At 58.9% G+C, this 27,197-nt stretch overlaps 1 protein-coding gene across 3 annotated transcripts; it reads right to left on the reverse strand.

Annotated features, from left to right (window-relative positions):
• Positions 1-25,362, reverse strand: SEMA6B (semaphorin 6B). 3 transcript variants are annotated; one of them, XM_037018067.2, is made up of 17 exons: positions 25,215-25,362; positions 10,997-11,146; positions 10,727-10,850; positions 9,114-9,174; positions 8,910-8,972; positions 8,479-8,580; positions 7,996-8,086; positions 7,531-7,650; positions 7,006-7,094; positions 5,379-5,596; positions 4,501-4,632; positions 4,122-4,271; positions 3,433-3,615; positions 3,175-3,321; positions 2,345-2,422; positions 2,187-2,245; positions 1-1,848 (listed from the first exon to the last, which is right to left on the reverse strand). In XM_037018067.2, exons 2-17 carry the CDS (start codon positions 11,115-11,117, stop codon positions 929-931), a joined length of 2,658 nt encoding a protein of 885 aa, XP_036873962.1. In that variant the 5' UTR covers positions 11,118-11,146; positions 25,215-25,362; the 3' UTR covers positions 1-928. The 3 variants fall into 3 exon arrangements, with proteins under 3 accessions (XP_036873962.1, XP_036873961.1, XP_036873963.1); XM_037018066.2 differs by lacking the exon at positions 25,215-25,362 and adding an exon at positions 11,804-12,077; XM_037018068.2 differs by lacking the exon at positions 25,215-25,362 and adding an exon at positions 11,684-12,077.
• Positions 25,363-27,197: the final 1,835 nt, after the last annotated feature.

Here is a 27,197-nt window from a genome sequence, read left to right on the forward strand (position 1 = left end):
GCCGGTGGTTGTAAACAGTTTTATTGATGGGGAGAGGGTTTGGGGAGGCAAATTCCAGAGAGGGTCCAGGACTCAGCTGGCCACTCAGCTGGCATGCATGGTCAGCTGAAGGTCAAGGGGGAGCCACAAGGGGACGGGGTGCGTGGGACCCTCTGACCACCCTGGGGCCTTATTTACAGGGGGGCCCCGCCCACCTTCCCCGCTCCCCAGACCGCTGCTGCTGCCAATATGAATTCTGGGCAGGCCTTCCGTGACTCCCTACCTGAAACCCCCTCCTCGTCTCCCTCCAACTCCTAACCGGCACCGTGAAAGCCCCCGGCCATCTGGAAGCGCCGGCATCGGCTCAGCCAATGCCCAGGCCGCTGGGGCCACCGCTCACACACAGACACGCACACTGCACGCGTGGCCCGCCCCACGCACACGCCGGCAGCAGCCCTCGCGGGCACGCACACGCACGCCTCCCTCCCCTTCCCGGCCCCTCGCACACGAACACGGCATGCACACGCACACACACTCACACACGCCAGGAGCCTGGGCAGCAGAAGGGCTCTGCGGGGCAGGAGGGGGCCTGGGTCTGCGGGGTTGGTCCCCTCCCCACCCCACGCCTACTCCACGCCCCAGCCACGACCCCGAGAACGGAGTTGTGCAATCGGTTAGAAAACTGCAAAAGAAACGCAACTTGGAAAACAAACCAAACTCCACGCGCATAAGGTCAGCTTCAAATGCACAGCACGGTCCTCCCGCCCGCCCGCCCCCAAACCGCATCAGTGTCCTGCGGCCCCGGTCAGGGTCGGGGGCCGAGCTCGTTGTGCTTCCTAGAGGCGGAGGGGACCCCCGCGCGGGTGGGCCGGCGGGGCTTGAGCACCCACTGGAGCGGGGCCGGGTCTGATTCCCGCGGCTGGCACCGCCGAGGCGTCGGGGACCCGGCCTAGGGCACGGGGGGCGCAGTCCTGTCCGTCCCCCCGTAGGAGAGGAGGTGGGCCAAGTCTGTGCTGGGCCGCGCGTGGCGGCCACGGGGACGGTCACCCGGCCGGCCCTCGCCGCTGTTGAACGTGTGCGTGCGGCGCAGGGCCGCGGCTGGTGGGCCGTGCGGGCCCGGCCTCCGGAGGCTGCCCGTGGGCGGCGGGCTCCAGGGCCGAGGGAGGCTGTCGGCGGCTGAGGTTGGGTCCAAGGGGCCCGTGGGCGCTGACACCACCCGCCGGCGGTCCGGGCTGGCGTGCGGCGTGAGCGGGAAGTCGCCGTGGGAGGCGCGGCCGGGCCGGGAGATGTAGAGGCGGGCATCGGGGGCCGGCTCGCCGGGCGCGGGGGGCTGCTCGGGGGCCCGGGCGGGGGCCAGCAGCAGCAGGGAGGAGGAAGCGGAGGCCGAGAGCAGCGGGTGGCCGTGCTCCCAGGCGCGGGGCCCCAGGGCGTGCGGGTGCGGCGTGGGCAGGCGCTTCTGGGGCAGCGGCGTCTGCTCGGGCGTGGGCAACAGCCCCGAGTCCAGGTCGTGAGGGCCGCCCTGCAGCAGCGTGGCCTTGGCCCAGCCGTTCTGCATGAGCGGGGCCAGCAAGGCCTCGGGGGGACCCCCGGCCACGCCGCCCCCGCCGCCGCCCCGGCCCCCGGGGCCGCCTGCCCGGCGCTCGCCCAGCCGGCTGACACTCAGCACGGCCTCGCCGCCCCCGTGGGCCAGGATGGCCTCTTTGTCCTTGCGACGGGCCAGCTCGCGCCGCTCGCGGAGGCCCACATACCAGCCCACACTGAAGCCGGACACCACAGCGCCCACCACGAAGGCCGCCACCGACGACGTCACCAGCAGGTTCACGGACACTAGCCCAGCGCGCTCCTCCGAGAGGCTGGCCCGCAGGAGTCCTGGGCAGGGGGGCCGGTGAGAGGGCACGGCTGAGGCACGGGCTGGATGCACCGCCCACCAGCTCGGGTGACTCTGTCCATCTGTCTGCCTTCTCAGTTGGTCTGTCTGTGTGCCTGCCTAGTGATGTCTCTCTGTCCCTTTCAAAGCCCACCTCTTTTTCCCCTGGCATCTGCTGGCCTCTCTTTGCCCTCCCCTACCACCCTCCCCGGAAATGAGAATCCCTGTCCTTCCAAAGCTGGATGGAAGTCAGTCCTGCCACCCATCTGGGCATAGGAGGGTGGGAGAAACCCTAAAGGTCAGGACTCAGGGTTCCCAGGCCACCCCCCTTTACACTCACCTGTACAGTCCCCTAGGCCTGAGGTGCTGGCCCCGGACACATCTTGCTCAAAGGTGGCTCTAATGGGGGGAAGAGGGGCACAGTCAGCAGAAACCCCTCTCTGAGTGGGATCTCAGGAGGCTCAGACACCCAGGCCCCACCTCCCTCCTCCCCAGTACCTGGTGCCAGGGCTGAGGAAGATGCAGGAACCGTCGGGGGCCCACCCGCAGTAGGGGTCCTGACTGCCAACACAGTTCCTAGAGCAGACGAGGAGCCGGTGGGCCGATCAGCCACAAAGCCTCTTACTGTCAACTCTGGGAGTGCTTGGGACAAATCTTTGCAGTGAGGGCTATTTATTCCCCACTTTACAGATGAGGAAACCGAGGCTCACGAAATTTCACTTTTGCCCAAGCAGCAGGGCTGGGGCTGCAGCCCAGGCAGGCTTGACCCAGAGTCTATGCCTTGCTTGGTTCTGTGCTCTGCGACATTGTCGCCGTGAAGGTGTGTGTGGGGGGTTGCGGGGCAGCATTCTCCGTGTCTAGGGCTTGTGCTGAGCCCCGGGGGTGTGTACTTTGCCTCTGATCTTTGCACCCATTTTAGAGGCAGGGAGATAGATGGCGGCCTCTCTGGTCCCCAGCTTCTGCTCCTGTTGCTCTTAAAAATGTCATTGGGATCCTATCCTGCCTCTGCCCACAGCCCTCCAGGGCTCCCTCCTCCCTCTGGGTAAAAGCCCCAGCCCTCGGAGCAGCCCACTAGGCCTGACACGACCTGTCCAACCCCTCCTCCCTGTCTCCCCCTTGCCCTCTCTGCTCCAGCCAATGGGGCCTCACAGTTCCTGCCACACTAGACACGGGCCCACCTCTGAGCCTTTGCACTGGGCTCTGCCCTCTGCCCGTCTCCGTCGTCCAGTCAGGACGCCGATGGGCCCGTGACTCCAACTCCACTCTCCTTTCCCAGGCTCTTCTACCCTTGCTTGCCCGACCCCCGCAGCGGCCCGGGAGGCACTCACTTCATGCACCCTGAGTACAGCTGGCAGCGGGCCACGGGCACGCGGACCACGCAGCGGGGGAAGGCCGCCAACAGGCCGCCCGAGGCTGTGTCCAGCTCCAGGCTCAGCAGCCGCTGCCCTGCCTCGCCGCCGCCGGACCGTCCACACCTGCGGGTGAGCAAATTGGTAAAACCCAAGGGGCGCGCCCCATCTCCCTGCCCACCGGCGTCCCTCCGGGCCTCGGCCTGGCCCCGCCTCCCCTCCCGCGGCCACGCCCACCTGTCGGGCCGGTAGGTTTCGAACTCCTCCAGGAAGACACTGGGTCCAGCAGCGTCTGAGTCGCTGGCGTTGGGCCAGACGAGGAACTTGAGGACTGTGCCCGCCTCGGAACCCAGGAAGACGACGGTCTGGTTGCCCCATGGACCGGCTCCCACGTCCACGGCCACTCGCGTCAGCTGGTGCCTGGGAGCAGGGCGGGCCTGGGTCAGGCCGGTCCTCAGCCCCTGCGATCCCCCTGGGATGCACGCAGAGGCACCACCCGCGCCGGGCAGGGTGGGCACGGAGGTGGCGACACGGTGCACATTACAGAGGGAAACGACCCCCAGCCCCGGCTCCCAGCCTGTCTTCCTCTTTCTGTTGTCCTGCATCTGTCAGTCTCTGAGGACCTCTCTCCCCGTGTCTTCTCTTCCTCGGCTACCTTCCGCCTCTTTCTGGAACTCTCTCCCTTGGTGTGCGTGTGTGCGCGTGTGCTTCCCTCTCTCTCCCTCTCTTTATCTCGCCCTCCCTCTCTCAGGGTCTCTCTCCAGGCAGCCCCGGAGCCTCATACTGAGCTGTCCTGAGTGTCTGACCCCAGCAGCACTGCTCTGCGTCTCCTCTTGTGCCTGCTGTTGGCCACCCTCCCTCCCCACCCACAACCCTGGCCTGGGATCTGGTCCGTGCTAGGACCCTGGCCATGCCTGTGGACTGACCGCATTAGGGTCCGCACGATCCAGGGTGCGTGGCCCAGCGAGGGCACTGCCTCGTCCATCAGAGGGTGGGTCTTGACAAAGTTGAGGATCTCATCGGGGAAGGCGCTGGAGGCGTTGTACTGCATGCCAGGAGCCGCACAGCACCCGGGCCTGGGTGGAGACAAGAGGATGGTCAGGGTAGACTTGGGGGTCCCCACACAGGGGCTCTGATTCACCAAGGGACCTGCTGCCTTTCCCAAAGGGCCTCAGTTTTCCTCATCTGTGGAATGGGTACAGCTGAACTCAGCAACAGCTAAATAACCATCTGGATGTCACAGCCCTTGGACTTAGGGTCAGGACCCTACTCAGGCACCGGTCCAAGGACCTACAGGACTCTCACCTGGGCCGTGGCACCTGATCCTCTGGCACGGGGGTCCAGATGGACTCAGGGGACTTCTGCTCACGGAAGCGGCCTTCAAACACAGCAGCCACCTGTGTCATGTCAAAGGCGCAGACGGCCGAGCCGGGGATGCTGGTGGGGGTTAGATGAGAGGGAGCAGTGAGCCTGGTGTGGGGCGCTGCTGCAGGCAAGCATGTGGAGGAGCCTTCGCCCTCCAGAGCTGTCAGATGTTCAGTGCCCTGGGCCAGAGATGCCACCCAATCCAGTCACTCCACCCCCTGCACAGTGCTCAGACTGGACCACAGTTCAGGTGCTCCACAGCCACGCTGTGTCCAAGTCCCCAGTGTCACCTCCCTGGATGTCTCGACTCCCAGATGTCACTCCTGATGCCTTTCAACCCATTCCCAGGGGAGTGTGCCAAAAACACCAATCTGACCTTGCCCCTCCCTCTCCCATATCTCCCTAGTGTTCTCAGGACACAACCCAGGCTTATTCCAGCCTTTCATCCCCTCCCTGCCCTTCTTTCCTTCACTTGCCCCTCACCCCCTCCTCTCCAGCAATATGGACCTCCTCCCTATTATTTAAACATACCAAACTCATTGCAGCCTCAGGGCCTTTGCACATGCTGTTCCTCTAACCAGGAACACTGTTTCTTTTCCCTCCATCTCACACTCATCAACACCTTGTTCTAATGCTTCCTCCTCCAGGAAGCTCTCCCAGACTTCAAAGGCAGAGGATGAAGATGTCCCCCATCTGCCCAGTTCTGACCAAAGGGCCTTTGATGGTCAGTGCCTGACTTTGTCCCAGCCCGGCCTGGGACCAGGGCCTCTCAGGGGTTCAACCTCGCTCAGCCCTGTCCCTCAGTCAGTGAGGCTGACCTGTTGCTGGGGGTGGAGAAAACTGCAAGGACCACGGGCCGGCCCCCCAGGCTGACGACACCTGTGACGGCCTGCAGCACATTGAAGTAAAAGTGGGAGTCCCCGGGCACAGAGCAGTTGAGCCGTGCCTTCAGGAAGGATGTCCACTGCTTTTCCAGCACCCGAGGGGAGCCTCCCAGGTCGTTCTTGCACACCCGGGCCACACGGGACACCACCACCTGGCACAACAGCAGACAAACAGGGGCCTGAGCCCTGTGTCCAGGAAGGCCTGCGCGGGCCCTGCTGCCCGCCACCCAGGCCAGGGTGGAGCAGTCTGCCCCGGCTCACTGTGGGGCCCCGGCCAGTTACCAACCTCCTCTGGGCACCAGATTCCCCAAAGGACATGTGCAGATGAAAATGATGAGCACAGAAACCACGACGCTTGTGATCATAATTGCTTCCGCCCAGAGAGCACTATGGGCCAGGCACTCTCGGCTCAGCGTCTCTTAACATTCCTCCCAAAACTCTACAAGGAAGGGTCTACTGATACCTCCCTTGTGCAGGTGGGGAAACTGAGACACGGAAAAAGGGAAGGGACCAGCCCGGATCACGCTAGTAGTGAATGACAGAGACGGTGCCCTTAACTGTCTGGCCTCCTGGATGGAAGGATGCGATTGGATGAGGGATGGGATGGATGGATAAATGAATGAATCTGAAGGAGAAAATGATGGATAATGAAGGAGATAATGAAGAAGGAGATAAGGGATGGATGGATGTGTAGACAATGGATGGATGGATGGTGGATGGGCGGTGGATGGGTAGATGGATGGATGGGTGAAAGGCTGGATAAGCAGATGAATGGGTGGCTGCATGGAGGATGAGTGGATGGGTGGGCAGGTGAAGAAGGAGATAACAGCAGATCAATGGATGGGTGGATGCCTGGGTGGGCAGAAGGCTGGAAGGGATGAGTAGGTTATAAGAGGGACATGGAGGCTAGATAACCAGATATTCAGGAAGGTGGGCGGGTAGACTGGGGAAATGGATGAGCTAATTTTAAGTAGAAGGGCAGATGAATGGATGTTAGTATGTGAATGAATGGACAGAGAGATGGATACATGGGTGAGTGAGTGGGTGGATAATGTGAGTGGGTGGATAATACATAGGGGCATGGAAGGGTAGATGGATGGATGTGGGATGACTGCATTGGTGGGTGGGCAGATGGAGAGATGGATGAATGAGTTGACAGAAGTGTGGGTGGGCTGAAGAACAGACAGATGAGTGAGAAGGTGGCTGGGGAGGCGGGGGAGTGGACAGGTGGATGGAGAGATGGGAGATGGGAGGCAGGACAGGAAAATAGCAACAACACCAGGACTGGAACCCAGGGCGTATCTGACTTCATACGCATGACGCTGACCCAGGGTTGTGCGCACCAGGGCTGCTTTCTAAACATCTGCCAGCATCAGAGACCTGGTCCCGATGGAGTGGTGGACTTTAAGGACCAGAAGTGGCGGAGGGACCCCCTCACCTATGCAGACTCCTGGTTCACCTCTGCTCCCACTTCCCATGGCCAGAGCCTCCCAGCTCCATGCCCTGCCACCCAAGCCTCAGTGTGCTGTGGGGACGGGAGGGGTGGGGAGTAGGATCTTACCTTCTCCAAGTAGTTAAACTCCATGGCGATCTCCCGGAAGAAGAAGTAGATGTGGCTGCCCCACTCCACCGCGTGGACAAAGTAGGGCTCTGTAAGAGAGGAGGTGTCAGAACCCTGTCCCTGATGCGGGAAAGGGAATTTCTGGGGCTAGGAACACCTCAGCCTGGGTGGCTGCTTTTATGGTGCTGGGGGACAGTGGTTGAAAATAAAAAAGACTCAGAGGTGTTTATTTCGGCGGGTAGGGGTGTTGGTGTCAGAATCCTGAAATCACCCTATCTACCCTCCAGAAACTGCAATATCCACTATTTTTGTTGCCTTCTTCCCTCATGAGTCCTGCTATAACCCCTCTGGTAGTTCCATTTCAGGCTTCTAAGCCCCCCATCTCCAGCAAGTTCTACTTTAGACCCAACTTAAATCTTTCCGCTAGCTTTATCTTCAAAGTAGCCAGTAGGCTCCAAAGATGAGAGGGGAGGCTCCTCTGAGACTCTTATTCTGGTGGGGGGATTTGGTGAATGTCCACCCCACCTTTGAACCACTTGGAGTCGTGTTTCACAGTACGCAGAGTGGGCCGGTCCCCGAGGCTGCGGTAGATGACAGCGTCGATGGCTAGGAAGTCAGTAACGGTGGCTGTGAAGAGCATTCCTTCTGGATGGGGTGAGTAGGGAAAGCAGGAGAGATAAGATCATAGAGGTTAAGGGCTGGGTGGGTCAAAACTTCATCTTCCAAGACTCAGTCCTGAGCCTAAGGGGGCCCCTGTCTCTTGGCTGAGCCCTGACCCCATCTAAGCCTGAGCCCGGGCTGAGCCCCAACTCCCCAGATGACACCAGACCCCAACTGAATCCTGACAGTGGGCTTAAATTCTACCTCTTTCACGGCTGGACAGACAGTCTCCCAGCCACCTTCTAAATGCCCCAGACTCCCAGAGTGGAAAATGCCACACCTTGCTCAGGGCTGGCATCTCATGAGATGCTCAGAGTTGGGGACACTCACCAGAGAAGAGGGCGACGTTGGCATGTTTGGGGTCGTATGGACAGCGGGCCATGCCACTGATGTTGTCCCCGAGGGGCTGTAGCGTGTCCATCTGCAGGGGGAGCAGGCTCTGAGTGACAGGGCTCCGGGCCACTCGTGGCAGCCCCTGGCTCTCCCCGCCCCCGTCTCCAAGGGGAATCCTGGCTCCACCTTGGATGTTGCATGACCTGGTCAGTCACTTAGCCTCTCTGGGGCTCAGTTTACAGATCTGTAAATGAGTCTAATTGATCCCAGTTAATCCTATAACTGGCTTGTAGCATAAGTAGCCAGAGTTTTCCTGACCCTGACCCCTGTACAGGTCTCTCTTGAGCTCTGGGCGAGAGGACGGGGAGGGCATATCCAGTAAGGCTTCCTGGAGGAGGTGATGTGGCCCGGCGAAAGGGCGTGGCCAGTGGAGGGCAGGTGAGCAAAGTCCCAGGGGTTGGACCTGGGGCGGAGACTCACGCTGTAGTTGGCACACACGGGGTTGAAGGCATTGGAACCGCACACAAAGAGCGTGGATTCATCTCGAAGTAGCAGCACTTTTACAAAGTTTCGACACTCGCCCTGGTATGGGGAGGAAAGAGAGAAGCCTGGACGGGCGTGGTCACGTCATGGGCGTGGCCAGGGATGTGGGCCAGTGGATAAAAATAGGACCAGGATGAGGACGTGGCTACGACTAAGAGAGGGACTAAGGCGGGGAAATACTTCCTATCAGGGGTGGAGCTATGGCAAGACCGGGGCTGTGGACCTGGTCGCCACCGGGGACCGTTTTGGGGCGTGACCGGACTCTGGGCGTAGCCAGAGTCAAGTCAGGGATGCGGGAGGAGGATGTACCCTGGGCGTGGCCAGGACGGGTTGGGGGCGTGGTCTGGGCGGGGCCAGGGCCCACTCACCTCCTGCTTGCCCTTCATCCGACACACGTTGATGTCGCCGGGGTTGGAGCGCCAGGTCAGCTTCTGCGGGCAGAGGGAGCTGGTAAGGGAGCGGGGTCCCCGGCTGCCCTAGAAGCCCCAGCCCTGGGCAGAGCCGCATTCACCTTGCTCCCCATCCATCTGAACTCCAATCCTACCCCCCCATCCATCCGAGGCCCCTATTACCCGCTGGTACCGCAGCTCTGTGGACGTGGGGGGCTCCAACTCCACCCGGTACAGGTTGTCCCTGGGGGACGGGTATAGTCAGTGAGATTAGGGGCTTCCAGTACCCCCCCACACATCCCACCCCCCTGGCGGCAGAATGGCATCCAACATGTGACACACGGGGGCGTGCCTGTGCCCTGCCGCAAGCAACTCCACCACGAAATGTGCCCTCACACACCTGCTCGTGCCCTCATACGCCCGCGCGTGCCTTCACATGCCCTCACACTCCTGTGCGTGCCCTCGCGCGCCTGTGCATGCCCTAAGTGACCCAGGGTTCCAGCACACCCCATATGCCTTAACATCGCCTCTCGCTTACACACCCCAGGGCCAAGGGGTCCGTACGCAGGGGGGTGAACTGTCCGACGCCTTCACATCACGCGTTCCCCTAAGCGCCCCTCAGTCCTCCTCTCCCCAGCGCCGCCGAAACTGCCCTGGCCAAGGTCACCGGCGACCTCGTGTGAACTCCAGGGGTCACTTCTCTGTCCTCCTCCCCGTCTCTGCAGTGTCAGACCCAGCCAGTCTCCACTCCTCCTGGGCATCCTGTCCTCACATGGCCTGGGGACGCCACACTAGCCCACTCCCCTCCCACCTCTCTGGGCCCCCGGGTCTCCCCTGCTGTCCCTCCTTGGCCCTGGGCTGGGCCCTTCGGCCGCTTCCCTTCCCCACCAGCACCCCACCCTCACGGCCTCCTCCACTCTCAAGGCCCAAACTCCATCTATACCCCGATGATGCCCATAGTCCTGTCTCCAGCCCCAGCTCACCCTGAGCTCCAGACTCGGGTCCAGCTGACCCTGGCGGTCTCTCGGTGGGTCGTGGGTGAGGGCTCACAGGAGTCTCACACTTAACTCAGCCACGCTGCACCCAACCCTCCCCAGACCCCCATCTCTGTCCTACCACAACTGCAGGCAATAACTGGGGAGTCCCCCTCAACTCCCCTCTTCTCCTCTTCCACACATCAGCCAATACTGGCATCTCTGCATTTACCGTCCATTGAGAATTCACCCACTTCTCCCTCCCTCCATGGCTACCACCCTAGTCCAGCCCCCATCACTGCCCTCCTGGACCAGCACAGTTCCCTCCACCCGGGAGCCTGGCTCCCGCCATCGCCCCCACAGTGTATCCTCCCCACAACGACCACCAGACAGCCTCCATGAGCACCTGAGTCAGGTCTCACCCTCCTCCACCCACAGCCCTCCAGGCCTCCCACCTTCCTTGGGGTCAAAGCTCAAGCCCTCCCACAAGGCCCCTCCCTCTCGCCCCCTCACTTTCTCTGCCTCAGCCACTGGTCTTCCAATTCTCCAGGCACAGTCCTGCCCCAGGACCTTTGCATGTGCTGTGTTCTCTGCCCAGATTTTGCCCTCTCCAGATTTTCCCACAGCTGGCTCCTCATTATTCAAGTCTCAACTCAAATAGCCTTCTCAGGGAAGCCCTGGAGTGCCACTTCAGCACCCTCTGTAAGCACCAAGTGAATTTTGACCACGTAGCTGTCCCCGTCTGCTAACACACCATACATAGAAGGCTCCAGGGTCCAACCACAACTCACCCTGCACACTGTGCCTGACAATCCCTCATACCTGTCCCCGATGAACAGCGTCCTGTTGACCCGCAGGACCCGCTGGATGTTGAGGTCATCAGCTCCCTCTGCAGGGGTCAGGCGTCCTGGCCCGCTGCCCACGAACACTGGATAGTGGTTCAGGTCTAGGGTAGCGGATGGAGAGAGGTGTGAGTGATCCAGGGTCGGAGTGAGCCTGGCCTGGTGAGCCCCTGGGGAGGGAGGGCAGCAGAACCAGCTGGGGAACAAGACCCTCCCCTGAGACACCCCCTTCCCCAGAACCTCCACTCACAGTCCCTGGGGGCCACGCTGAGCGGCGGTGGCTCCTCGGGGAAAAGGCCGTGGGCACCCCCCAGTAGCAGCAGCAAGAGCAATAGGGCTGGGCGAGGAGGGGGCGCTCGCGGGGTCCGCATGGCGAGGTCGGGGCGACGAGAGGTGACACCTACGGGCGAGGGGCAGAACGGTGAGCAGAGTGGCCTGCAGCCCCGCCACGCGCTGATAGACGACGCACGCGAGCTGAGGAGGCCTTCAATTCCCAGAATTCCCCAATGGGAAAATAAAAATTTACAATCTTGGCAATAACAGTAGTGACACCAGCACTTACTTAATTATCAGAACTTTCTGACCACATCCTAGTGAAAACTTAGGAAATGGTTTCTAACAGAAATTAATGAGAGTAAGTAATTTTAAAATTAAATGATTTTTAAATAAAAAAATAATAACAGTCATAATAGACATAACAAATACATTTAAAAATCAGTGTCGAAACACATATTTAAGAATTCTTACAATTAAAACACAAAAATCTTCAAATGAAAAACTCAAAAACCAATTCAAAGGCTCTTGCAATTTTATACACCCCAGTCTGGGAATTGTCAGACTCTAAAATTGCAGAATTTTTCATCTAGCCAGACCTCAGAGGCTCCGGTAAATCTGATTTTCTTCCCGAGTTCAGCCTTTGTGTCCTCTGCTGGAATACCTGTGTGACAGGCACCTCCCTACTTCTCAAGGGGGCCTGTTAGCCTGCTCCTGTGCAAGGGGATTTGAAGCTCCTTGTAGGTCTGTGGTTGGAGTTGGAGGGAGTGTGAGCAGAACTCACCCTCTGGAACCCAACCATCCACGCCCCTTCCCGAAGGGGTTCGGTCCAGAGGTTCCCGAATAAAAAATTTGCAGTCCTGGGAAGTCTCAGGCAAGCCCTGTGCCTCAGTTTCCCTGTCTGAGCAGCAGGGACATCTCCTCCAAGCCCTGCCCTGGCCTCAGGGCTTAGGGAATCTGAACTCGCAGAGGTGAAGGCGCGGTGGGAACTTTGCCCCTGGCGTGCCTGCCTCTGAGAATTCGGGGCCAAAAAACAGGAAGGCCTTGCGTGGACCAGCAGGGCTTCCTTTTTGTGACCCTGAACTTCCAGGATTTGTGACTCAGCAGCCGCCCGGATCCCACGTGTACAGGGAACACGGTTCTGCTTCCTTAAGAGTTTCCTTCTCGGGCTCCTCCCCCGTCCTGAAGCTCCTCCCCCGGCTCCCGGTGACCCCTGATCCAGCCCCACTTGCTTCCTGGCATTCAAGGTCCCCAACAGTAACCACCATCCCCAGGCTGCCTACCCCACCCTCATTCCCCTGGCCCTCCCAGCCTCCTCCTCGACAGTACCTGCCCAGGCCATCCACCCCAGGACCCCTGAGACCCATACTGGGCTTTATCGCCTCAGACCAGCTTCTCCTCCCAGTTCCTGGACTTAGGGACGGCCTCACTGTCCCTGAGCACAAGGCCCAGGTGTCTGCCTCCCTGTCATCACCCCTGCTCTGAGAGCCCCAAAGCCCAGCTCCCACCTTCTGCCTCGTGCCCCAGGGCCTCCAGTCCTGCCCCTTCAGTATGCTCCTCAAGGTGACCAAGGAGTCTTTCTAGAACTCAGATCTCACCTGTTGCTCCCCTGTTCCAAACCAGAGTCACCCCTTCGGACCAGTGACATCAGGACCAGATTGGTCTCTGTGGGGCAGTCCTGGGCACTGTGGGGTCTTGAGCAGCATCCTGGCCCCCACCCCTTTGGTGCCAGGAGCACCCTCCCTGTTGTGGCAACCAGAGACATCCCCAGACATTGCCCAATGACCCCTGTGGGGGCAGAACCACCACCAGCTGAGAACCTCCTCTCTAAACCCTTCTATAGCTCCCTAGTGCCCTTGAAATAAAGTCTCAGCTCCTCCCCTCCCTTCCATCTCCACCTCTGGGCTTCTGCACATGCTGTTTCCTCTGCCTGGAACACCCTTCTCCTGCTCCCAGTCACCTGGGAACACATTCTTCAGGTTTCAGACACCTCCTCGAGGAAGCCTTCCCAGCTCAGCCCAGATGGCTTCCCCAGGCACCCACCTGCTTGTGTATCTCTATTAGTGTCCTGTTCACCTTATCTTTTAACTGCCTGGTTGACTGTTCATCTTCCCTGTGGGACTGTGAGCACCTTGAGAGGGCAGGACTGGGTCTATCTTGGCCACTACTGTGTCCGCACCACCCAGGACAGGGCCTGGCATACAGACAGTAGGAGCTCAATAAATAACACCAAGCACTTGCTAGGCATTGTCATAGGAACTTAAATTAACTCATTTAATTTGCACGACACACCCAAGAGGTGGGAGCTGTTAATATGCCTCTTATAAGATAGTGAAACTGAGGCACAGAGAGTCATTTGCCCCAATGGAAGCCGTGGAGTCAAGATCTAAACCCGCTCAATCAATATTAGTAATTTTGATGATAATGCAGAACTGAGCCCCACATGCTCTTTTTGGGGCATCTGGGTCACTTTGGGGCCAACCCACTGCACCTAGCCTCAGTTTACCATCCTGACCTGGGATTACAGGAGGCCTTAGCACCTCCCCCACCCCCCCTCAAGACCATCTGCTTCTCTCTGTGAAACTCGAGGCGCCTCTGCCAGCAGCCGCCTGGCGCCCGCCTGCCCAGAAGCGGCCCCACCACCTGCCCCAGCACCTGGCCACCGGGAGCTGCTGCCACCCAGAGCCAGGCTGGGGGAGCGGCATGCCAGCATGTACAGCCCACGGCATGCAGGGCACCCATGCACCCATGTGTCTGTGTGCCTGCGGATGGGCGTGTCTCCCGTCTGCAGCCCTGAGGACAAGCGCTCATGCCCATGAGGTGGGAGGCACAGTCATAAAGTGGCAAAGAGCCAGCCGCATCCAGAAGGGCTCACGCTGTGGCAGGGTCTCTCGGCCTGACGCCCCCAACCATCCCTTCAACTCGTGGCACACAATCCCATTGTACAGGTGAGGAAACTGAGGCAGAGATGGAAATTCCCTCCAAGCCACCCTACTTCACCTCCTTCCATCCTCACACGGCCCTGGGACCATCTTCCCAGGTACTCTTGACTCCCAGCACTTCAATATACATTTTAGGGTCAGCTGTTAACTTCCAAAACAAACAACAAATAAAACATAAAACCTGCGGGGATTTTCGTTTGAAGATCAAATTGATCTACTGACTGACGGCTGGTGCTCCATCACCCTGACCGGTGCCTCCGCTGTCCCTGCTGACAGCTGATGGTTCAGGCCACACCTGGGACTCACCCCCCGCCCCCAACTCCCTCCAACGTAACCGCGCTCGGCCTCATTCCTTCACCCTCATGTCCAACGCCATCAGGTCCTGTGGGCGCTACTTCCAAGTTTATCCAGAATTTACACCCTTCCCCAGTCTGTTCCCTGGTTAGCTCCCACCGTCACCACCTGGACCAGCACAGACCCCCTCCACCCTGATTCCTGAATCCCGTGCTCACCCCCAGCCAGTCCTCCCTGAAGTGGCCACGAGAGGGCGCCTGTGAGCGCCAAGAGTCAGGTTCCTCCTCCTCTGCCCACAGCCCTCCAGGGCTCCCACTTCCCTCTGGGTGAAAGCCCAAGACCTCCTTGCGGCCCACAAGGTCCAGCACCACCTACCCCCACTCCCTGCCTGCCTGCCCCTCCTCCCTCTCACCCCCTTACTCATTTTGCTCCAGCCATCACAGGCCTCCTTGCTGTTCCTACAACACACCAGGCATGGTGCTGCCTCAGGGCCTTTGCATGAGTTGTTCCCCCATGCCTGAAAGCTCTTCCCTCCGATACCCACATAGCTCCCTCCTTATTTCAGGTCTCTGCTGAAATGCCACCTCCTAAGACAGACCGCCCACTCCTCCGCCCACCTCACTGCTCAGAACTTGTCTACTCTCTCCATGAACTCCCCCAACATGTCACACTCTCAAAGGGCCCTTTCGACCCTCTGCTACTTCCAATGTGGTCCTGAAACCAGCAGTAGCAGCTTGGTAGCCTTTAGAAATGCAAAGTCCCATGCCCTCCCCAGACTTGTCCAACCTGGCATTTTTAGCAAGATCTTGCAGTAGTGCATAGAAGCTCAGCTTGTGCACCAACCTCCCAAATAAAGTATTCACCCATGGGTCCGCCTATTTCATGGCAGCTGGATTGTGAGTCCCAAGAAGGCAGGCCTGGTTGTGCTTGGCTGACATGTCCTGCAGTGTCTGGCACACCTTTGATACTCAGTAATGGCTTGTGAGGGGATAAACTGTGTCAGCATAAGGACTTGAACCCAGGTCTGATTTCCTCACCTCTGAGACATGCACATGTCTACAGACATGTGGGGCCCCCACAGATGTCCAGAGGCACGGACGTCCAAGGTATGAAGCTGCATCTGTGTGTTCACACAGCTCCATAGGTGCAAGCACGGCACGCACATGCCCCCCAGACTATCTGCATGGTTGCGCACATGCCCATGTGCGGAGCGTGTACATGCCCCTGGGAAGCTGTTACCTGTACCCCCCACTGGTGGTTTTCTGACTCTCAGTTTCCCAGGACCCCAATTAACTGTGGGCACCAGGCTGGCCAATATCCATGTCTACCACATTCCTGCCCTGTTCAGACTAATCTCACCGGTGGGTTGGGGAAACTGAGGCCAGGAATGACGTTTGGACAGACAACACTGTCACCTAAAGTGCCCTGGTCAGCAGCTTAGCCTCTGGAATCCTGCACCCAGGTTCAAACCCCGGCTCTGCCTATTAGCTTTGAGACCACCAATGGTCACTTCCCCTGTGCGGCCCTCAGTTTCCCCATCTATAAACTGTGGGTGACTCTTAAGTCCAACCCTAAAATGTTACTATGAGGACAGAAGTACATAATTTAGACCAGCGCTGTCCAACCAAAAGCCACGCAAGCGTCATTTAAAATTTCCTTGTGGCCACATTCAAAAGGTAAAGTTCATTTAAATATGTTGTATTTAAGCCAAGAAATCCAAAATATTATTATCTCCACATCTAGTCAATATAAAAATGATTAATAAGACATTCTATATTCTGTTTTTCACACTTAATCTTTGGAATTCCGCATGTGTTTTATGTTAAGAGCACATCTCGATTGGAACTGGCCACATGTGATCCCCAGCCACACGGGGCCAGAGGCCGCCCTTCTGGCCAGCCCAGCTCGGGATGAAGGGCTGAGCACAGGGACAGTGAGCCCTCAGGAGAGGTCAGTTGTCCTTAGTAGTGCTGTTATTTTAAAAATCACCACAGTGTTCCAATTCCGAGCTAGAGGGTCTGGCTATACACTCCTAGAATAAGCCTGCAGCTAGGCAGGATTGTCCCATCCTCTCTGCCTTAAGCAGGGAAGTTCTACTTTCAATCTACCTTAAATCCCTCCTGCTTCCACAGGCTGCCAGAAGCTAAAGACTTGGGGGCTGGGCCTTGGCCCTTCCTCTGGCCCTGGGCATTCCCAGCCTGGGTTTTTGAGAATTTGGGCTTGAATATGGGCAAGGCCTGCCCTCCTCTCTGATCCCCACCCCCGCCAAGCAACATCTTTACTGTGAATCACAAGCTCACACCAGACCCTCCCACTTCCCTGCTCAATGACCTGTCATGGCTCCCTAGTACCCCACAGAAGAAAGAATCAATTTCTCTACTTTGACATTTAAGGACACCCTCACCCTGGAAAAGACCTTAACCTTCCACATGCCCTCACCTCCTGCCAGGCATGCCCAGAATTCACCAGTCCATGTCCAGGCCTTTGTTCAGGCTGTCCGCTCTGCTAGGGGAACCTTTGAGGCCTTCTCAAGACCTCCCTGCCCCCAAGACACCCTCTCAGTCACCCAGACTAGTAACCTTACTTTCTCTCCTTGAAAGACCCACAGCCAACTCCTGCTCACTGTCCACATCCTCTATGTGTGGATATCTCCTCCTCCAGGGAGCCTTCCCTGACTGCTGTGGCTGAGCATTGAGTTCTCTGGGTACCCCCAGCTATGACCCCCACCTCGGCTCTACCCAATGTCACTAACCTGGGAGCAACTGTGTCCATCTCTGGCTCCCGGTACCCAAAACTGGAAGCTACTCCTTCACTCACTAGATGCACCATTATTGAGCACTAGCTGTGTGCCAGATACTGTTCCATGCAGGGGGACACAGCCGTGAGCAAGACAGCTGCAAAGCCCTGGCCTGTGGGGCTCCCAGTCTGGTGGGGAGGGGGTGGACACACATTACCAAATGACAGAACCAGGTAGCTCCTGATAATGGTGACAGAAAAGGCATAGAGGGATGGCAAAGAGGCTGCTCAAGCCGGCGGTCAGGGGGACCTCCTGGAGGAGGGGACGTTGGAGCTGCTGAAGCTTGGAGGTTGAGAAGGCGGCAGCTGGGAAGATGTGGGGGAAGGCACTCCACGTGGGGGAAACTGCAAAGAGAAAGGCCTGGAGGCTGGAGCCGCTACGGGAACAGCAGGAAGGTTCCTGGCGGGTGGGGGGAGAGGCAGCCATACCATGAAAGGACCTCTACGATTCTCCACTTTCTCCAGACAAGACACTGAGCCTCGATTTTCTGATCTGTAAAATGAAGCCCTGGACAGGGCCTGGTTTACGCTCACTTTTGGTGAAATGGCCTTGCTGGGTGATCTTGGACCAGCAGCCTGCCCTCTCTGGGTCTCTGTGTCCTGTAACCACGGCAGGGGATGCAGTGACCCCGGGCCAGGCTCAGAGCCCCTGCTTCTCCATCTGCCATGGCAAGGCTGGGGCGGGAAGCCCATCTCCAGTTCCATAGAAGGAGCTCCTGTCAGCCCCAGAATTCCAGCTCCGAGGCCTGGAGTCCCCGGGGGGATCGAGTAACGGGACCCAGCAGCCAGGCCCCTGGGCCGGCCTGGTCTAGTTACCGGCTCTGCTTACAGCCACCTCCTCCTCCAGCTGCCGCAGTCGCCACAGCCCAGCCTGGCTCCGGGGCTGTCTAGGAACTTGGCAGAGTGGCCAGAGGGCGTCCCCGGGGCCCCTGCCACGGGGGGCTGGGGAGAGAGGCCCCCTTGATGCCGTTAACTCATCCCTCCCCAGCCAGTATGTCCCCTCCTTCCTCCTCTGCAAGTCGGGGATGAGCATGCCAGCCCCACAGGGACAGGGGTCTGACACAGTAGGAGTTCAACGACACACAACGGCAGAATGAATGGGCCTGGACAGTCCCCACTTGTAAACGAGCTGCAAGACTGCATTTACTGCAGGCTTCATGAGCACCTACTGGGGGCCAGCAGGGCCAGAAGTTCAGCTGTGCCCAGGATGGTGCGTATCAAGGGCTTGGCATGGCGCTGGGTATTCCGGAGACACTCAATGAATGCTGAGTGTCTCTTCTGAAGAGGATGGTGCCCAGAGGACCTCACTGTCTTCCACATCCACCCCACAGCCGCCCAGCAGAGCAAGGGTGTGTGCTGAGCTTTTATGAAGCCCCTAGTGGGCGTCAGGCAGGTGCTGGGCCAAGTGCTTCACACGTGTGAACTCATTTCCTGCCCACAGCAATCTGAGGAGGTGGAGACCAGCACCATCATTCCCATTTTGAAGATGGAAAGACTGAGGCCCAGACAGGGTGAGCCGCTTGGCAAGACTGCGCAGCACGAAGGGGGCAGCTGGAATCTGAACCCAGGCCGAGTGATCATTCTGCCTCTTGCTGACATTTATTGAGCGCCCACGACGTGCCATCTGTCTACGAGGCTGCCCAACCTAAACGCACATTTTGCAGATAAGCAGTGGAGACCCAGAGAGAGGCTGTCCCGTCTCTAGGTCGCTCAGGAGGCCAGAGTGGAGAAGAGGTGGCAGGGGCAGGACCTTGAGTGGGGGACATGGTAGGTCCCCGGGACTCCAGGCCCAGATTTGGGGGGGTGCTCCCGGTAATTAATTTTAATCACTGTTTGGAAACTGGGCCGCCAGGAGTTAAATCAGAAGCAGCAACTCGTAATTAGGAATGGGGTGGCAGGGCTGCTTTCTCAGTGATGCAGGGACCATTCCGAGGAAATTAAAGTGTCATTTATATCCAGTGCGTAATTAGGGGGCCCAGGAGGGGGCTGCCGGAGGGAGCTTGGCGGAGGGGGGTCCTAGGGAATCTGGGATGGGGCTAAGGCTGCATGGGGTGGGCACCCACAGATTCCCAAGTTTGGCTCAGGGCAGGCCTGGAGGCAGGCAGACCCTGCCCTCGGTCCCAGTTTGGAGGAAATACAGGAGTTGGGCTGTGGTCTTGGGGTCCAGTTTTGGGAGACATGGGGGAGCAAGGCTCAGCTCTCAGGTGCCCCATCTTAGGAGAGACAAAGAAATCTCGTCGCTGAGCTTGGGGTCCTCAATCTGGGAGCAGAAGACGCGGAACCCAATTGCCCTCTCTTGGAATTCTGGGATCCCTCTTCTCCCCCAGATTAATACCTCCACCCACAATTCTTCAGTCATTTCACCTCCCCAGAGGCCCTGTCTGGGGGACTTCAGAGGATCCTCAGGTGGGACCGGAGCAGAGAGGCAGGTCTGCAGGGGCACCCTTCTGAGAGATGCCGGGTGGGAGGCAGGTGGGGGGGCGTGTATGCTAAGTGCTGCTGGGAACGGAAAACCTGGCAAATGAACCTGAAGAAGACAAGGGCAGGCAACAGGTCCTGCGGGATAGCCGTGGGGTCAGAGTGGACCACAAGCCCTGGTGAGTCAGTTCTGGAATGACGGAGATCCTGGCGGAGTGACGCGGGCTCTGGGGGGTGGGGGGTGAGAAATGTGCATCAGTGGAGAAAAACCAAGAGGCCCTGGGTTTGCTGGGTGACCTCAAGGAATCTGCCACCCAACTCTGTGCTTCATTTCTTCCCAGAGCCTGGGGCTCAGACCTTCAAAGGGGAAAACAGCAAACGCTGTGGGCCGACTATTGGGTTCCTAGGCTTGTGCATCAAGCAGTAAAGAAAGCCCTGAACGGGCAGGTAAGTGGGGTCCTTCTCAGTTGCAGGTGAGGAAACTGAGGGTCAGAGTGGCCAAGTGATATGCCTGAGGTTGCACAGCTAAGAAATGGCCATGTGGTCCAGACACCACAGTCTTTTAACCATAGCACCCCCTAACCCTAGAGAAAGGGGCCTTCAGTCCCTTTCCATATCCATCTATCAAGTCCAAAATCTCTCCCGGTCCACCCACCTCTCTCCCCTTCTCCGGCCTCAGCTTGGCAGGTCCCCATCACTGCACACCTGGACCAGCACCCCTGCCAGCTCGTAACAGTTTGTCCTCCCCGCAGCAGCCAGAGGGCGCCCCTGAGCACCTGAGTCAGGTGGCCCCTCCTCTGCCCACAACCCTCCAGGGCTCCCACCTCCCTCCAGGCTGAAGCCCAAGTCCTCCCCTTGGCCCACAAGGCCCTACAAGATCTGCCCCCTCCCCTCCCTTTCTTCCCTTCCTCCCTCCCTCCCCCTCACTCACTCTGCTCCAGCCACGCAGGCCCCCTTCCTATCCCTCCAACAGGCAAAGGAACAGTGCTGCCCCAGGACTATTGCACAGGCTATGCCCTCTTCTTGGAATGCTATTTCTCCGGATCTTTGCATGACTGGCTTCTTCTCAGTTTCCAGGTCTCAGCTCAGATGCCACCTCCTCAGAGACACCCTCTCTGACACCATCAGCTCAAACGGCCCGACCCTTCTCAGCTACATCATCCAGTACTATTGTCTTCAGGGCACCTATAACACGTGATTTACTTTATTTTCCTGCGTGGTCATTGCTGGGTGCCCAGCACCTGGCACAAAATAGGTGCTTGTTAATTATATGTCAACCTATCACATGAGAGCAAAGACCCCTCAGCTCCAAATGAGGTCAGGGACAGAGGCCAGATGTTTCTGCTTTTCAAAGATACACCTTTTTCTGGAGTAAGAAAAACAATAGTGCTATGCCTGGCCTTTCACCTTCACCCTCTCATTTAAATGTTGAACACTAAGGGAGAGCAAATAGCGTCTATACTTTACAGATGGGGAAACCGGGGCTCAAAATTTAGGCAGCATGAGTGAGTGGGTGAGTGAAGAGGTGGCCTTAAACCCAGGTAAGTCTGATCTGACTGGCAGATCTCCAAGGGCAATAATTCAGTGCGGCTGTCTCAGCTGCCTGGGGCCTTTAAGTCCTTGGCCTTGGGGGAAGGGAGAAGGTCCTGAAACTATCAAAAAAAAACCCCCACCACCACCCAGTGAACTCCTACACATCCATCACAGCCCTAGCTGCAATATTTCTCTTTGGTGCATCTTCCTTAATTTACTGGACATAGCCCAATTTTCCCCATCTCCCTTTACTCCCTCTTCCCCGGCCCTGACCCCAGGTACCAGAGAGGGCCAGCATCTGTTGTTTCCCCTCGTCCAGCCTGTTAGCCCCTTGAGGGTCAACTAGGCATCACAGCTAAAGCCTCTCTCTGGGATTCCAGTGTCACCCAGCATGGAGCATGGCACAGGCCACTGGGAGCGTCTGCTGAGTGACTGATCACCCCAACTGCCCCGGTCTCTGTCAGGGTGCCCCTGAGAACCCACAGTCTTCCTCTGGGCTCCTGCAGTTGGGAAGTTCTCTCCTAGGTCTGCCCTTGGAAGGCGGGCTCAGCCTGGGCCAAGGTGCATCCTGGGAAATGTAGTCCTCACTAGACTGGGCCTCCTCCCCAGCAGGCCCTGGAGCGGCCACCTTTGGATCCCAGAGCCAGACAGTGAAGGGTCATCGAGGGGCAGCTGGTCGGGGGGGTGGGGAAGTGTGCATATCCCTGCCCAAAGGGAAGGAAGTGGAGTCCTCAGCCTCCCAGGCACCTCCTTAGTGCCTCCTGGTGCCTGCAACTTTATCTAGACACCCCCAAAGAACAGGTGATGAAGGGCTATGATGAAAAAAGAGATTTATGTGCTCAGGCCCAGACCTCTGAGGCCACACCAATCCTGTGCCATGTGCAATGGGGCGGGGGGGTCTGTTTCCTGAGACCCCCAACCCTGCAGCTGGCTCCTGGACAATTCAACCACAGGATGAAGAGCAGGTGGCTGCGGCCTGGTCTGAGGCTGCCTTGGCCGCAATTTCCGTATTTCTGTTAAACAAGGCCTGACTCACAGTCAGCCTCAGTCACTGCTGGGTCCTGGAGGAACCAGTCTGAGAACCTGCAACTCCTTAAACGGCTTCAGAATCACAGTGTCTTAAACATTAGAGGTCAGAAAACCTGCAGTACCTGGAAATTTAAAAGAAATCTAGAGGGTCATCTGGGCCTAACCTATATCAGAATTGTTTTTCCAGGATTCTGGAAAGATGGCTGTCCAACCCCACTTGCCTGCCTCCCAGGATGGGCAGCTCACCACTCCTCAGGGCAGCTTGCTTGGTTTTAAGGAGACTGTCTCCTGGTATCTACCCTCCAGGCTACTCAAGGTCTGAAAGGTTGCCCATTCCCTCCCCTGCTCTAAAACCTTCTGTGGTTCCCTGTTGCCCTTGAGATAAAGCCTGCTCTTCAGCTTGGCATTCCTGACCCCTACCCACTTTTCAAGCCTTATTGTTCACTGTCTCCCACCCTTAAAATAGTCCAGGCACTCTGGGCTGCTCCAACAAACCCCATGTGCCTATGCTTGCTGCTCCCTCTATCTGGCAAAATCTTCCTAGCAAAATCCTTCTCAGCCTCTAAGGCCAGTGCCGGCGTCTCCTTCTTCAGGCAGCTTTCCCTGCTTCCACCCTGCTGACTCTGGCTGAGGCCTCTCTGGGTTCTCAGTGTCACCCAGCAAAAGGCCAGGCACACAGGACAGGGCCACACCCCAGGGTCAGCTAGGGACACCTCCCGCCCAGGAGATGGGCAGGGACCGGCCCGTCCTTCAGGCCCTAGGGACCCAGCTCACCTGTCCTGTCCAGCTGATGTCAGGGTCACCTTTACAAGGGCCCAGCCCCAGACAACCCCAGCAACTCCTGTCTCAAGCCCTAGGCGGCCACTGCAGGTGCCGAACCCTTTAAGGGCACAACTCTCCAGCATCTTCTTTGCCCAGTGGACAGAGGCACAGACTGAAACCTAGAGGAGGGACAGCCCCTCCCAGGTGACTCCATACCTCCACTCAGAGACACCTTCTCACATGAACACAGAGGAGGCCACAGGATCCCTGAGGACCTGTGGGTGCTCAGCCCTTGGGGAGGGCAGGTGGGAACCAAAGGGAGAGGGGACAGGGGACAGATCCAAGGCATTCTGTGTCACCTCTCTCTGCCTCTGTCCCCTCACACACTCTCCTCACTAAACCCAAAGAGCGTCCCCAGGAGAGGACAGCCCAGAGAGAGCTAGACACCCATCTGAGGCCACACAGCTGTGTTCCTCCTCTCTAGTCCTTGGCCTTTTCCTCTATGCTTATATTTTTCTTTTCTTTTTTTTTTGAGAAGTCTGGGATGTTGGATACTTCAGGACTCATCCTGCACAGCCCGTGGTGGATGGGGGTGCGTTCCAGGGTGACCTGAAGGGGCGCATTCGGGTTTCAGCTGATGTAGGAACTCCCTCTCCCTTGACTCCGTGTAACAGCCCCCAGAAGTGGAGAGGCCTGTCTCCCCCCAGGGCCTCAGTTTCCCCATCTAATCTTGGGAATGGGTCGCTTCAGGGCAGACACCTACATAAACAGTTTAATGAGTTCTGCCAGGCCGCCATCTACCCAATATTTAAGGTTCTCGCATGGGGCACAGCGACCCCCAGCCAACTTCCCAGAGAACTTAAGACCCCCTCCCAACCATCTCCCCTCATCTCATACTCTTTAAACAGAGTGTACAGCCATTGCCCAGATACATCCCCAAATTTCATCCCTAAAAGAAAGCGACAGTGTCCACTAGAATGTAGGAATGGGCCTCAGCCTTACTGAACTTTGATTTTGGAGAGAGAATGTGTACATCTTGAGAAGCTCAGGGAACTCAGAGAAATAGGAAGAAATGCAATTTTGCAAATGGGATGAGAGTCCCTTCTGCCGCCCCAGATGTTAGTCATCTTCTTTCCTCCTTAAACCCAAGCCCAGACCCCCAAAGTTTGAGGGACCCTTCTCCGAAAGACAAGCCCCAATTACCCCTCCAGTCGGGGCATCAGAGATGACAGTGTCAAGGGGTGGATGCGAAACACCTAAGCCAAAGAGGGCCAAAGAGGGACTGAGGGGCTGTGAGTCGCCCCCAGCCCCAGGACTCTTGCAAATACACTCAGGTCCAGTGTATACACGTACTGGGGCTGGAGCAGGAATGGGGGGAGCGTCTCTACAGCAGCGCCCCCTCTGGGAGGTGCCCCAAACTCGGAGGGTGCCCAGAATCTGCCAGCAGGACAGGGGGCACGTGACCCCCGCCTCGGGGACCAATCAGCGCCCGCAGGAGGGGGGCCACACTTGGCGCCCCCAACCCCGCCCGGCGCACTATGAGAGAGACATTTCCTTTGTCCCTTTGTCAGTTTTTGGGGGGCCCCGAGTCCTCGGGCCCCCACTGCAGCGGGGGGATCGGACCCGGCCTACTCTCCCCACCCCTCCCCGCGACCCCTTCTGCGCGACCCGGGCCCTGGACCCGTTCTGGGCCCGGCATGAGGCTGGGGAGGGTTCAGGGGCGCCCAAGGTGCGGCGGCTGGACCTTGGAGTGGGGCGGAGGGGCCTCACCGCGCCGGGACCACCGCACGGGTCCGGGTAGCCCTCGACTTAGCTCTGAGGGCTCCGCCCCCCAGCACCACCCCCGACCCCAGCCAGCAGGCCCCTGCCTGCCCAGAACCCCCCACCTGGGCCCAAATCCAGCTCCCCGGCGGCGCAGCCGCGAGCCCCCGTTATTGTGCCTCCAACGGCCCCCCCCTCCCCGGACAAAATCTCCACCCGCTGCGGTGCTGACAGAACCCCCATTATAGCTCCACATACAGGCCCCCAGTCAACAATCTAGGCCCCCCCCAGCTGCGGTGCCATTAGACACCCCCATGATGGAGTCTTATTCAGCGCCCCAGGCCCAAATCCAGCCCCTTCAGAGCGTTGCCCCTGGACCCCCATCATACCGCTCCAGCCAGCGACCCCCGCTGAAATCCAGCGCCCTCCCCAGCTGCGTTGCTGACAGATCCTCCCGTTATAGCGCTGCACGAACCCCCTCCCTGGCTCCAGATCCATCCCTCTCCCCGCGGCGAGGCCCTCGGGCCCCCCATTAAAGCACTTGACCCGGCCACCCCGGCCAACAATTCTGCCCCCCGGCTGCGTGCCGGCAGACCCTCCCCCCCCCCTCGACAGCGCCGCCCCCGGTCCCCCGGCCAGCAGACGCCCGGGGGCGCTTACCTCGGGGCCGCGGAGCCGCGAGTGCGCGGGAGGGAGCGCGAGGGCGGGAGTGGGGCGGGGGGGCCCGTGCGCGCACCTGTCCCGGCCGGCCAGCTCAGCCGGGCATCCCGGGCGGGCGGGCGGGCGGGGGGCGCGCTCTCCCCGCCCCCGGGCCCGCGGCGCTGGCTGGGGGAAGGGGCTCAGCCCCGGCCCCCGGCGCGCTGGCTTCGGCTCCTGGCGGCGCGCTGCGCGGCGGCCGGACCCGGGGCGCGCCGCGGCCGCATCTCCTTCGCCCGCCGCGGCCGCCGCTGCGACTCGCGGCTCGCCACCTCCGCCCCCCCTCCTCACCTCCACCCCCCCCAAAGCCGGCCGGAGCCGCGCAAAACCCGGCCCGGAGCGACGGCGGCGCGGAACGGAGGGCGGAGCAGGGTGGGCGGCCAGAGGAGCTGGCGGCGGGTGCGGGTGCGGGTGCAAGGAGCGGCCCCAGAGAAGGCTGTCCGTCTGTCCAGTTGGGGGGCCTAATTGCAGCCTTTCCCCCTCATCCTTCTCTCTAGTCCGCTCTGGCCAGACTCGCATCCCCGGGATCTACCCTACCCCCAGGCATGATGGAAATGATGCAGCGGCAGGGACCCCTGTGGTCTGCACGGTCCCCTTCATATATGGTCATTTAGTCAAACCACAAGCATTACATTAACAGCACGCCATGGACGTGTGAGGAAACTGAGGCCCAGGGAGGTGTCCAAAGGCCACCCAATCAGAAAGTGGCAGAACCAGGATTTGAACCTGGCAAGCTGGCTGCAGAGCTCGCCACAGCCACCGTACACAGGCTGTCCTGTTCTTGAGGGGCCTGGCCCAGAGGGAGTTTCTGTAGGCCCCTCTGGGCCAGTGGAAACACGCCTGCCCCCTGCCTTTGGGACTCCCAGACGGGTTTCAGAGACCTCCGGTAACCTCTCTGACCCTCGGTGACCTTATAACAGGAACCCCTCTCAGGGCTTCAGTGTCCCTCTCTGTCCAAAGCACGGCCCCATGTGTGTGTGACCAACAGTGTACGTCTGCCCTAGTGGGCTGCGTGCTGTCCTGGTCCCTCTGGCATCTCCAGTATACCAGAGGTGCTCAATAAACGCTTTACTGATATGTATTTATCTAGTGGCATTTTTTGCCCATCTACTGTGTACAGAACCACTTCTGAGCATTTGACACATAATCACCTCTCACTTCTCCGGGTGGCCCCATGAGGCTCCCATAAATGGGAAACTGAGGCACAGAGAGGTCAAGGAGCCTGCCCAACGTCACAAATGGACGGGAACTGAGCATTGGTCCTGTTGCCCCCCATTACTGAGCACCTTCTATGTGTGCATTACCCTCTTTGTCCTGTCCATGGCTCTCAGTCCAGAAAGGGGGGCTCAGACAGGCTGTGTGGCTTCCCAGTGGCCATGCTTGCAGCCAGAATATGGGTGTCAGAACTTGAACCCTGTTCCCTGGGGCACACTGGTCCTGGGCAACCGGCAGCCCCCCTGGAATCCGTGAAGACTACCTAGTTCCTCCAGTCCCCGGGCATCGGCCACAAACCTTCCCCAGCAGCCAGACCTTCCTGCTAGCGGTTTTGTCCTGACTGGCTTACGGGCCAAGCCAGAGTCCCAGGTAAATCGGCCACCACCTGCCTGCGTTCAGCTCCCACCCCTTGCGTCCTATCCACCTGGGGAGACCCAAGCCGGTCCCACCAGGTGGCAGGCTGAGTCCAGCACCCCAACTTGGTATTCAGGCTCCGCACCCTCGCTCACCTCCATACTGTTGCCCATGCTGCCTACCTCCTGACATGCCCTCTCTTGCTTGTGGCCTCCATGGTGGAGCTGGACTCTTCTGCAACCTATTCCCTCAAACATTTATTGAGCACCTACTGTGTGCTAGGTCCTGGGCTGAGCAGTTAACAAGACAAATGGGTACCCTGCCTTCAGTGTAGCATGGCAGACAGAAAAGCCAATGGTGGCAGGCCTAGGGTGTAGG

Source organism: Manis javanica, chromosome 13 (assembly GCF_040802235.1).
Source record: "Manis javanica isolate MJ-LG chromosome 13, MJ_LKY, whole genome shotgun sequence".
NCBI lineage: Eukaryota > Metazoa > Chordata > Mammalia > Pholidota > Manidae > Manis > Manis javanica.